Source organism: Amblyomma maculatum, chromosome 10 (assembly GCF_055883805.1).
Source record: "Amblyomma maculatum isolate TAMU_Amacu chromosome 10, ASM5588380v1, whole genome shotgun sequence".
Taxonomy (NCBI): Eukaryota; Metazoa; Arthropoda; class Arachnida; order Ixodida; family Ixodidae; genus Amblyomma; species Amblyomma maculatum.
Genome location: NC_139353.1, coordinates 51,730,295 through 51,743,493, shown reverse-complemented (window position 1 = coordinate 51,743,493; position 13,199 = coordinate 51,730,295). Strand labels below are relative to the sequence as shown.

Genomic DNA, 13,199 nt, shown 5'->3' with positions numbered 1-13,199 from the left:
GGCGGCAGCTTTTCGTTGGAGGCGAAAAGCATGGCGCCCGTGTGCTGTGCGATGTCAGTGCACGTTAAAGAACCCCAGGTGGTCGAAATTACCGGAGTCCTCCACTACGGCGTCTCTCATAGCCTGAGTTGCTTTGGGACGTTAAACCACACAAACCAACCAACCATCATATCTTCTAGGTATGTACGAAACAACGCGTACTCCACATATACAGAAAAGTTTTAACGTATATATTATGTATGGTTTCATGCTTATTTATTTTGCTAGCGCACACTTCGACGGCTTCGCATTTTCGAGGTATTTGGGAAACGAAGCGTGCCCTTTATATACAGAACAGTTGTATAATATGTTTGGTATCATGCTTATTTAGTGCGCTGGCGTGTCCGGCATGGTCATTCTGGTTGAGCTTCGTCGATCGGCCCGACTTCTGTTCAGAAGCGGAATACTCTGCCCGGTATCAGTTCCAGAAATGACGCGTTCGTCCGGTTTCTGGTTAATTGATATATGCTGAACACTACATAACACCACTACATTTAAAAAAGAAGGAAAAAGAAAAGAAAAAAAGAAAATACGGGGAAAAAAATTTACATGTGAATCGAACGCCGGTCTTTTCAGCCAGCAAGCACGCACTTTAACAAAAAAAAAAAAAAAAAAAACTACACCACGGCAGACACAGTGATGGTGGTTATATATCTGCTTATGTAGTCGAGATTGCTCTTTTGTAGTTTGTGTATTTTTGTAGGGTGTAGTATTTGTGTTCGTAATTGAGCGATCGCCCTTTAAACACGCTGCATCTTTTTTCTAGCCATCACGAAGGGTTATCCGTGTCCCGCATCTTTACAATGTATCGCTTTCTTGCAGACAAACCTCAGAATGTCACAATTTACTAGTGCTGATGTGTTTTGTAATCATCTTCGAATGCATGCAATTTTTGCTACATATAGATATATGCGGTGCACCAACCCTTGTAATACTGGTTGTTTTAGCTCCACCTGCTGCCAGCGGAGCCGCAACGCCAATGAGTTTACCTCTGACCAAGTGTTTTGCATGCGTAAACACTCGAGGAAGCGACTCCGGATGTCCGGCTGACCTGTGCATATTTCGATGGTCAGCGATGTTTCATTTATTCTCGAGCATATTTTATCCGCGCTAACGAAACGCTACATTCTTGCTTGCACTTTCGCGTTGAAGGTGGCAGATTTCAGTCGCAGATTATGAAGATGCACCGCAAGATCGTACAAGCTGCAGCGACTGTTGCACACGCAAAAACAAAACGCGATGCATGTATGTACTTGCTGGCTCACACATCCACGGCTTCATATCTTCTAGGTATGTACGAAACAACGCGTACTCCACATATACAGAAAAGTTTTAACGTATATATTATGTATGGTTTCATGCTTATTTAGCGCGTTGGCATGTTTCGACGTGGTCATCCTGGCTGAGCTTCACGATCCGCCCGAATTGTACTGAGAAGCGGGAATACTCTGTCCCGTATCAGTTTCATTCATATCGGATTTGTCTGCTTTCTGTTAAACCGGATATGACCTGTCCTGTATATGAGCTTAATACAGGACTGGTTCGCCCTGTTTCATATCCATACCGGACTGGGATGTAATGTATAAGTTGCTTACTGGATATGGTCTGCCCTGTATTAACTCGATACCGGACTGGATAGTCCGGATTGAGATTCATATCTGACATGACCTGTCCGATATAAACCAGTTTAAGCTTCATACGGGACTGGTCCGCCCTGTTTCATATCCATACCGGACTGGGATGTCATGTATAAATTGCATACTGGAGGTGGTCTGCCCTCAATTAACTCTATACCGGACTGGACCGTCCGGAATGAGATTCATACCGGACATGACCTGTCCGATAGAAACCCGTTTAAGCTTCATACAGGACTGATCACACCGGTATCAAATTTATACGGGATAATACAGGACCGGTTCAAACCCGTTTGTCGCAGTACGGGATTTTTCACTAGGGTTTGGTTGGAGGGGGTACGTCATCATCACTCATTATCTGCCCGGAGCTTTAGCGTTGTATCTCAGCTTGCGCCGTCAGCAGCGGGTTCCATAGAGCGCATGGTCTGGCTCCTCACCAGCCTGCCGGATCTGCCGCGACATTCCCGTTCTTCTGCCCCATCCCCCGGCCCAACCAGAAGACATGACGAAGGAGAAACCAAATGATCCCACCGACCCAAGACGCAACCCACACGACCGCACGACAATATGAGACCCGATTGGCCTGATGATCCTACTCCCGAGAGGCTGAGCAGAAGACCCCATCAACTCAAGACAACACAACATATTAGGACATCCCCTCACCCATGACATGCGGTGCATGCCTGGACTTCGGCTTTTGGCGAGCTGTGGGCTGAAAGCATAGTAGTCCAGGATTTATCGGGGAATCATCGCGGCGGGAAGCCGTTCTCTTCTTCCTTATTCCAGTTACCCATAGTCCCGCCCATCTTCATGCCATAGATCTCATAGACAACGGCATACTAATGCACAATAATGTTACGGACGAGAAAGAAGTGGGCAGTGGCGCGGTAGGAGCAGTCGCGCTTGACCCGCCGCGATTCAATAAATCATCTCACAGTCATCGGATATCTCTGTTGTCTGTTCTCCCGTGTTCATCGGCTTTCCGCCCCGTAACAGTAAGCCCATGTAGAAGTTCTTTTCCAGTCACTTTGCTAAGTGTAGCTGCCCACTAGTGCTCCTGTAGTCTTTCTTTTCGCTCGAATCTGCTTTTCTTGACAAAATTTAGATTAATGTGAACCAAACTGCACAATATGTCCAGTCTAAGATGGAAGTCTTACCTTCTAACTTACTTTTATATCAAATCTAAAACATGCTCATCATCTGTCCCAAAAAAACCCTTATTGGGCCCCTAATTGAACCAAATACTACTGCAATCTCCGCGATTAACAGCCTCACTGAGAGTCACATATGTACTTTGAACAAGATTTTATTAGACCCCACTTAAGCTGACGTTGAGAGGTTTTATGCGGACCAACAAAGCCTTTTAGACCGCACCCCATCATCAGACGACGTTTTTCTCATAGTAGACTGGAATGCTAAGGTCGGGAGTGAAGAAATATCCGGAATTATAGGCAAGTTCGGTCTTGGCGAGCCAAATGAAGCTGGGCAGAGGCTAGTAGAGTTTTGTCAAGAAAACAACCTGACCATAGCGAATACTCATTTTCAACAGCACAAGAGGCGCCTGTACACATGGACTTCACCTGACAGTTTGTACAGGAATCAGATCGATTATATTCTTTGCCGGCAGAGATGGCGAAGCGCTATACAAGCAGTAAAAACAAGGCCTGGGGCCGATTGTGGCACCGATCATCAGCTTCTTGTTGCGAAAATTAAGCTTCGATTGAGGAAAACGCAGAAAACTAGAAGGCCTTTCAGGTATGATCTGGATCAAATTCCATTAGAATATGCTGGGGAAGTGAGGAATCGATTTCAGGAATTAGATCTAGAAGACAGAGAGCCCGAAGAGATGTGGACTGATGTTCGTGATATAATACAAGAAGTTGCTACTAAGGTAGTTCCAAAGCAAAAGAAATGCAAGAAAGCAAACTGGTTATCTGAAGAGGCTTTGCAAATAGCCGAGGAAAGGAGGATGGCAAAAGGTATGGGGGAAAGAGAAAGATACAAGGCTTTCAATGCGGATTTTCAGAAAATAGCAAGAAGAGATAAGAATGCCTTCCTGAACATACAGTGCCAAGCAGTTGAGGACAACAGCCAATTAAGGAACACAAGAGCTCTGTATAAGACAATCAAAGATATCAAAGAAAGCTTCTGTGCTAAGCTGGGCGTGATAAAGGATAAACGAGGCAAGGACCTCACTGAAGCCCCAGAGATAAAGAAGAGGTGGCAGGAATACACAGAAGAACTGTACAAGAAGGACCCGAATGTGCAAACCCAACATAAGACGGTTGTGATTACTGACCTCGAGCCGGGCATCCTGAAGAGTGAAGTTGAATGGGCCTTAGCCAGCCTTGCTAAGAACAAAGCTAGCGGAATTGATGGCATTTCAGCTGAGTTGCTTCAAAACCTCAACCATGACGCTGTTAACATTCTGCATACATTATGTCAGAAGATTTGGACAACCCTGCAGTGGCCACAGGATTGGAGGAGGTCAGTTTACATCCCCATTCCAAAGAAAGGCAGTGCCAAAGATTGTTCCAACTACCGCACGATCGCGCTTGTTTCGCATGCTAGCAAGGTGATGTTGAAAATCCTCCAAGGAAGGCTGCAGCAGTATGTGGATCGGGAGCTTCCGGACGTGCAAGCTGGGTTTCGCAAGGGCAGAGGAACTAGAGACCAAATTGCCAACCTTCGCTGGATCATGGAAAAAGCAAGAGAGTTCCAGAAACCGATCTACTTCTGCTTTATTGATTATGCGAAAGCGTTTGACTGCGTAGATCACAGCAGATTGTGGCAAGCTCTCCAAGAGATGGGAGTTCCAATTCACCTCATCTGTCTCTTCAGGAACCTGTATGAAGGATAAGAGGCCACAGTCAGAACTGGGCATGGTCTTACTGATTGGTTTCCGATTGAGAAAGGAGTGAGGCAAGGCTGCATACTGTCGCCCTGCCTATTTAACCTATATGCAGAGCGCATCATGAGGAAGGCCGGTCTGGACGAGTCTTCAGCTGGAGTGAAGATTGCTGGAAAACGTATCAACAACCTTAGATATGCGGATGATACCACTTTAATGGCAGAAAATGAAGTGGAACTTAAGAGACTTCTGTTGCGCGTACAAGAAGAGAGTGAGAAGTTTGGGCTTAAGCTGAACATTAAAAAGACAAAGATCATGGCGTCTTGCTCTATCAAGTCCTGGAGCATCAATGGACAAGAAGTGGAAGCTGTGACAGATTTTATCTTCTTGGGCTCCAAGATTACCTCGGAAGGAGACTGCAGCCATGAAATTAGGAGACGCCTGCTTCTCGGAAAGAGAGCAATGGTTAGCCTTGACCGCCTAGTAAAGAGCAGAGACATTAGTCTGCCAACGAAGATGCGTATAACTCGTGCTATGGTCTTTCCAGTTGTGATGTATGGATGCGAGAGTTGGACTGTGAAAAAGGCTGACCGCCGAAGAATTGTCACGTTTGAATTGTGGTGCTGGCGAAGACTCTTGAGAGTTCCTTTGACTGCTAGAAGATGAAATCAGTCGATATTGTCGACCATAATCCCTGACTGCTCATTGGAGGGTCAAATTCTAAAGTTAATGCTCAGCTGCTTCGGTCATCTGATGAGAAGAGAGGAGTCGCTGGAGAAAGATTTGATGTTGGGAAAGGTTGAGGGTCGCCGGAAAAGGGGTAGGCAGCGAACGCGATGGTTAGATGGCATCCTTGAGGCACTGCAGATGAAGTTATGTGATGTTAGGAAGATAGTGAGAGACCGGAAAGCGTGGCGTGAGATGGTCCATAGGGTCACGAAGAGTCGGACACGACTGAACGACTGAACTGAACATGCTAAATGTTACTTCTCAGAAGGCATGCAATGTTATGAAATGTAATGCACCTGAACAAAGGTTTGTGATTTAAACTAGTGCTTTTGGTAGCGTTTGTTTATAGGCATCGCTTAAGTGTGCCGCCTGTATAAGAAGTGTGTCTTGTTGATTTCCCGTTAGCTTCGCGCATTTGACTCCATGTATTGTTTCACTTAATTTACGTATTGGTTCTTAGTACACCATACCTAATTGAAGCACTGTTCTGGCGCCCCTTTCTTCCAGTAGCTGTGCTTTATAGTTTTTTGCAATCTCGCATTTTCGCACTGGTGGAAATAGCAAACAATACAATAGAACAAAGCATCCTCCAGCCGCAAACATTTATGTTCTAATTGGGCATGTCGACTCGACAGGTCAAAAAAACTACCGCAATGCTCAAACGTCTTAAAAAATATGAAGCAGAACGAATTACTCCAGGTTATATATGCTAATGCCGATCAGAACTCGCCTTCCTTCCTGCAGCCTAGCAAAGTGTGCACATGCACTACTTGGCCATAAGATGCGCCACGAAGTAATTTCTTTTCTTTCGTTTTCCCCTCCTTTACAAAATTCTATTGTTGCTTAGGCATAGAGCAGTATTGTAGCAAGTGTATGCATTATTCGGCAGAGGGTGCTCCGAAGACAATCACAAAAAGTTGGAAATACGTGCGCGTACCACAAGTCCGACAGCGCATTTTAATTTGTTTTGCCACAAGGTATGTTTGCAAGGCTATGCTATCTACGAGAAATATCGATTTCATTGAAGGTGACCTCAAAGTGCATACCTCTGCGAAATAAAAATTTAATAATTGTAAAAGCCTTTCAATACATTGAAAAGCAAGCTCACTTGTTCAAAAAACTTGCTTTTAGCCCAATTGACCACTGCCGAAAGAAGTGAATCGAACAAAAACTTCTTTCGCCTACTGTCTGTTTTGGAGCAATTCATCGCACTCTTTCTGTCCGTGAAGCAAGGTAACAATTCGTCCAATTCCTCTTTGGGCATGCTCCGCAACTCCTGCAATGAGAACAAACTATATGAAAAAGGGAGAAATACACAGGTGCAACAATTAGGCGGTGGTCGCGGCAGAGGCCTCTGAAAACTGTCTCCAGGCTATAAAACTTTGAGGGTAGAATCAGAGACTAGTGTATTATTCGCAGAAGTAATAAACGACAAAACGTCAAACGACCCTGTTATCCTTTAACCCGGTCTTGTTCCAGCTGCATCCACTCGACCCCTACGAAATTCTTACCCTAAACCGCCCACCTAACTGTCTTCCGCCCCTGCGGCGCTTTCCTTCCCTTGGAATCCACATTGTTACCCTAAGCGACTATCTGCAATCCGCTCTTCGCACTACATGCCCTGCCAGTACCAATATCTTCTTGATTTTCATTAGAATGTCATTAACTCCAATTACTTTTCTAACCCATTCTACACGCTTCCTATCTCTTAACGTTGCACCTACCATTACCGCTCCATTGCTCTCTGCGTTGTCTTCAACCTAAGTAGAACCCTTTTTGTTGGCCTCCATGTATCAGCCCCATAGGTGAGTATAGGTAAGATGCAACTGTTATATACTTTCCCTTTGAGTGATACCAGCTAGCTGCTAGTCACAAACTGCGAGCACTTGCTAAATGTGCTCCATCCCTATCTCATTATCCTAGTTACTTTCATTTAATGGTCCGCTTCTGCAGTTTCTACCGGTCATAAGTGGGCATTCGCCTACCAGTTCGTCATTCGATACCCATTGCAAACTGCTGTTCATCCCAAGGCTGTTGAACATTACCGTTTTCTACGTACAACTTTTCAGGACTACCATTCTTCCTGTCTAGGTCATCGATAATTATTTGCAATTTATTCACTGAGTTACTTGGCAAGGTAATGTCATCGAAGAATCACAGATTACTGAGGTATAATCCATCAATCTTTATCCCTAACAGATCCCATTCCAGGTCTGAATATTTTCTGTTTGTAAGGTGTGAATATTACTGGGGAGATTGTTTCTTCTTACCCAACTTCTTTCTTTATGGGAATTTTATTACTTTTTTGCACAACTATAATTTATTCGCAGCCAGGATAGATATTTTCAAGTACTTTCACATACGGATTATCCGCACCGTGATTTCGCAATACTTGGACGACTGCCGCGGTTTCTACTGAGCCAAATGCTTTTTATGTAACCAATGAATGAAATATATAGAGGACCTTTATATTCTGAGCATTTTTCTATCAGCCGGTTGGTGGTATGGATATGATCAGATCGATAGTAGAGTACCCTTCTCGAAATCTTGCTTGATCCTTCGCTTGTCTAACTTTTCCCTGATTCTATTATTTATTCGCTTAGTTATATACATTATACATAACAAATAGTAAGCTGACAGGTCTGCAATTTTGCGTCCCCTTACTTGTGAATTAAGTAATGTTAGCGTTCTTGCATGGTACAGTCGATGTCAATAGGGTGTCGATGTCTAGGAAATCTCGATAAAAGAATCCATTCCCGCCCTTCAGTACAGTATAGTTTTGGCCGCCTTACCTCGATAAGAAAAGTGATATCACAATTCATGCCCGCTAGTTCCTCAAAGAGTTGTAGATCACTGGTTATTAAATGCGATAGCAACTCGAAAATTCAGTCTACCCAGTCAATGACAGAATAATGGCATATTTGTGCAAATTACTTTTTGCTAAGCCATATATCTATGAATTGGAAAATCAATTAGATGTCCTTACAGATGTAGCACGGATTAAAAGTGCGATTGCATAAGGGGAAGCAAGGAGGCAAAAGCTGTCGATGTCGTCTTTGCAAAGCTCTACACTGAATTTCATCTAAGGTATGTGGCACATGATTGAAAAGGAAAGCGGGGTCATCGTAGTGTTAAAACCAAATTGTAAGCTTAACTATGTAAGTAGTGTTAACGTATACCCAAGTACAATGTGAATAATAATTATTTAGCAATGAAGAATAATAGTCCGCGAATACAAGCAGTGCTTAACATCGGTAAAAAAGGGTGTAAATGATTAATGGTTTTAACAGCTATATTCTATAATTAGCTGTGAATGACGATTAAAAGAAAATCGAATTAGAAGCATTAAGTTAGACATTAATTAAAATTAGTGCTGTCAAAAAAAATTACAACTGGAGATTGTGAACACAATGTGATTAAGACAATAATCACTATCTAAATATGCTGCTTAGTGAATGGAAATGAAGTTATAACGGCCTTGGTTTGGCGAAATAAAAAAATAGGGCATTTTATCTGCGATGACGCCATTGATCGAGATACATTTTCATTCCTTTATTATTAGGACTAAATATGTATACATCCCGCATAGTTAATCTTTGCTTTGCACTTTATGTCATTAAGTATCAATGCAACTAAACCAAGAAGCGTTTAATATTTCTCATGTGTTTCGGTTCCAAATACTAGCAGAGTATAGATATACACATGTAATAAATCTAAAATATTATTAAAAAGAGCCACAGTGTTGCGTAATTGCTCGAACACTGGTAAAACAATTCCAAATGAAGCAACAGCTTTGTGTGAAAGAGAACCAAATAAGTAAAAACTGTAAATGTTAACACTAGTATCAAAGAAGTTCTTACCGACATAAGGTTTGACAGCAGGAGCGTTTCTTGTATTAAATCTTCGCTCCATTCTCCATTCTTTGGGGGGTTTCGCGATTTATGGGACGATATACCTGAAGACTCTTCTCCAGCTATGGTAATTTCACCTTCATCGGCTGCTAAACACAGCACAATGGTAAGGACGCCTGAAATGAAAATTCACAACTAACCATAATTTTTGAGTTTGTATTCTAAATCGTCATACACAGAGAGAAAGGCTCAAAGACTCGACGCATTGGTTCAGGCCCGCGCCTCATCCAAGGTGACACTGGATGGGAAACCTCTTGTAAGACAACAGTTATTATACCCTATGCGAGTCACCTAATTCCATTCCCTTAACAACATATGGGTGGATGAAAGTTAAGAGCGTCCCCTACATTGAGGGCGTAGTAATCACAGGCGCTCCCTAAGGGGGCATGATTCATCACAGTACGTAAGCGTGTCAGAACTTAAAGCCATTTCTAAATCATTGGAGTGTTTGGCTTGACTGGCTTGGTTTACAGGATTTAATTTTCCTTTGCAAAGTTTTGCCGCATTTAGCTATGTATTTAACGGGTGGTTAGGCCATGCGTTATTAACATTAAGGAGGCCGAGTTACGGTCAAATATTGCAACTTTATCACAGAGAGGGCCGCGAATGAAGTAAAAACTTTGAAGCCACAGAGATATACTAGAAGCTTAGCGCGTGCATTTCAAATGCGGAGATTTTATAATGTTCAAACGAAATGCCCAGCGATGCTGAACTCGGTACCTTGACCTGTATTCCGAAGCCATTGACGGAGAAGTGTTCCTCTAGTGATTACTGGGTGGGGCTTCACATTTTAAGCTACATAAAGTGAAAATGTATATCCGTTGAAAAATTGGTCAATATTTTACTGCCCACTAGCTATACCAACATGACGTTATCATGTTTAAAAGCGGCAAAACAGGTTCATGTACAAATACTCTACTCAGGCTGATTTTTAAGGTGATTCCTTGCTCATATAGAATACAAATGTGAATATGTGTGGTACGGATTCCACTTCAAAGGGCGAACGGACGGACGGATGGACGGACGGACGGATGGATGGATGGACTGATCGACGGACGGACGGACGGATGGACGGAGAAACGGACAGACGGAACTGTTTCACGCTGTCCATTTCCCCCTTCTTTAGACCAGCATACTTACTGGTTAGTTTGCTAGTTTTTTCTCCATCCTGAGTGAACGCTTTTTGGGTATAGGTTTTAGATGCCTTAGCTACCCACCTGTTACTGTCTGATTTCCTCAGACATTCCTCATATATTATTTTACTCTCAGCTTCTCGTGCTTCTAAAGATGTCCAGCCCATATCTCCCTGTACCACTCATTTGTGGTTCTGCCGTGGGACCCCATTGCTAATCGTCCCCCGGCTGTCTAATCTGTATTGTCGACTTTACCTGCGATCTCGGGCACAAAACCGCATTTCCTAAAGTAAACGCGCGCACAATAATTCCTTTCAAACACCCCTCAGCACTTGATACTTGTTGTATCCCCAGAATTCCCTATGCTTCGCTATTCCGGCATCTCTTCGCCCTTTTGCCCTCGGTGATTCCTCGTGTTTTTAATGTATGTCAACCTTTCGTTTACCCACAACCTGAGATATTGTGAGCCCTCCACGGATCTTCTTTCATTTGTACATACCATGATCTTCTTCCTCTTGTACATACCATCACCATCTCCCGCGGCGCCGGCTCCGGCGCGCGCTTGGGTTTTGTCCATCGGAATAAACGCCAGACACGGCATCCCTTGCCTTGCCGTCTCGACCTTGCCGTCTCGACCTGGCCTTCTTCCACAAGTGGTAGAGGTGAGACTTGGTCCACTTGCTGTTTTGTGCCTTGCCTCTCGTTGGAGCTACGTTCCGGTCGCTGTTTACCGTCTGCCACCATCGTTATGTCTACCGAGAGTGCCCACGAATCGGCAGGACCCTCTACCTCGGCTGCACCGCCCCCTCCGACTGTGCCCACACGACAACGAGACCCGCCGCTGTTCGCTGGTCATCGCGATGAAGACGTCGATGACTGGTTGGACACCTATGAACGCTGCAGTAACTACAACCGGTGGGACGACGCTCTAAAATTTCTGAATGTTTCTTTCTACCTCATTGAGGTCGCCAGAACCTGGTTTATTAACAGCGAACCCCACACCACTAACTGGACCACATTCAAGCAGCAGTTCCGCAAATATTTCGTGGACCCAGCAGTTCGGACTGAGGTCGCGAAGAACAAGCTCGCCTCTCGCCTCCAAGATACCGATGAGTCGTACGCGTCTTACATAGAGGCCATATTTGCACTTTGCCCACCATGCCAGAACCTGAACGCGTACACTACATCTTGAAAGGAATTAATTCTGTGGCTTATAACACCCTGATTGCCCAGAATCCTTCTACTGTTGACGCCATTATTGCGACCTGCCAACGCATCGACCAGCTACAGTTCTCCCGATTGCAGCCCGGCATTGCTACTTGCCCGACCTCTGCTGACCTGGATCTGCGGGCACTGATTCGAGCCAACATCCGGGAGGAGCTCCAAGCCCTCAAGCCTGTCTGTCGACACGGGTGCGATCATTCTTCCGTACCTTCTAATGACGTCGGTCTCCGCAACTTCATTAAAGATGAGCTGGCAACAATCACCCGACCTATGGCGTCCGACCCTACTGCACCCGCAATATTTATATTATGCCGCAATGTACATTTAAAGTCCTTGTACTATAACCCCCAGATACGTTGAGCCGTGTAAACCCATCAGACCCCACTTAATCTCTAAAACTGACGCCTAGAGCGTCCCCTTCGTCAAAGCGATATTGAACTAGAATTTGCAACTATTTCTTTCTATCTGCTAACAGCACAATATCGTCTGCATCCTACATTAAACCGGGAAGGCCCTACTCTACGACCTTTCCGCCTAATATATAAGACAGGTTAAAACCTACACTACTTTTTTTGTAGCCTCCGTTCCTTATTTAGCATATAAAGCATAAACAGCAGCGGTGCTAGAGGACAGCCTTGTCTTAATCCTTTGCATACCTTGACAGCGTCCGTACTCCTTATCCCTTCCTATGAAATTTCTACTTTGTTATCCCGGTGCATTTCCTTTATGAAGTCTGTTATCTCATGACTGATATATTCTTCTTTTACTACGTTCCGCAGAAGCTCCTTGTTAACGTCTTCATATTCCCCGTTTATGTCTAGAAATACTAAATACAAAGGTAGTTTTTCCGCTCTTGCTATTTCGAGGCGTAAAGTAAACGCAAAAAGGCTGTCATCTAAGCGCCTACCATTTATAAACCGGTTCTGAAGTTCTCTAAGTATCTTCAATCAATCAATCAATCTTTATTTCAGTTTGTACATGCAAACTGGGGATGGTGAGAAAAAAGCAGTGAATTATACACCGCTTGACGGGCCTCACCACCCCTACAAGTGAGCAGTAGGCATTCTACCCATTACTGCATTTTTTGTTTCACCGCCTGTATTGCCAGCCTGTATATAACAGATGTTATCGTAATCGGCCTGCAGGATTTTATGTGCATCCTAACATTTCCCTTTATAAATGAAATTCATTCTACTCTGCCATCAGCTGTCCGGAATCTGCTTATTCGTTGTAACTGTTTCCAAAACCTGTAACAATATTTCCTTACTTCTTGGGTCAAGTTCATTAATCAGCTTGGTCGCAATTTCATCTATTCATGCGGATATGCTTTTCGAAATATTTGTTACCGTCTTTTTCCAGTTTAAAGGGTCAGTTCTAATCTGCTTTGTATTCAAGTATCTTGTATTGCTCCCTGATTTGCGGAGATTATCCTATCGTCATTCTTAAATAACTCGGCTCTACTAATGTAGTGTAGTTTACAGTGTTCTCTCCCTCTAATCAATTTCCCTCGTCATCTTTATTCCGTCCCTGCTTTCTTTGATTCATTTTCAGCAGGGTGCGCTGGGCAGCGCCCCCTGAGGACAAATTTTAAAATTATTATGAAAAGGAATGAGAGCGAAATTAACGCCTGTCATTTCCAACGCATGTGTGGCGCAATGGGAGGTACCGCAACAGCTTT

The 13,199-nt window shown here is 43.9% G+C and overlaps 1 protein-coding gene across 1 annotated transcript in view; it reads right to left on the bottom strand.

Annotated features, from left to right (window-relative positions):
- LOC146176382 (phospholipase A1-like) overlaps positions 1-13,199 on the bottom strand; it is a 61,755-nt gene that overhangs the window by 26,737 nt on the left and 21,819 nt on the right. The window contains exons 4-5 of the mRNA XM_084582723.1: positions 9,114-9,280; positions 6,362-6,529 (exon numbers count right to left, since the gene is read on the bottom strand). Of these exons, the coding sequence (XP_084438849.1) occupies positions 6,362-6,529; positions 9,114-9,280 (335 nt within the window). The remainder of the gene's footprint in view (positions 1-6,361; positions 6,530-9,113; positions 9,281-13,199) is intronic.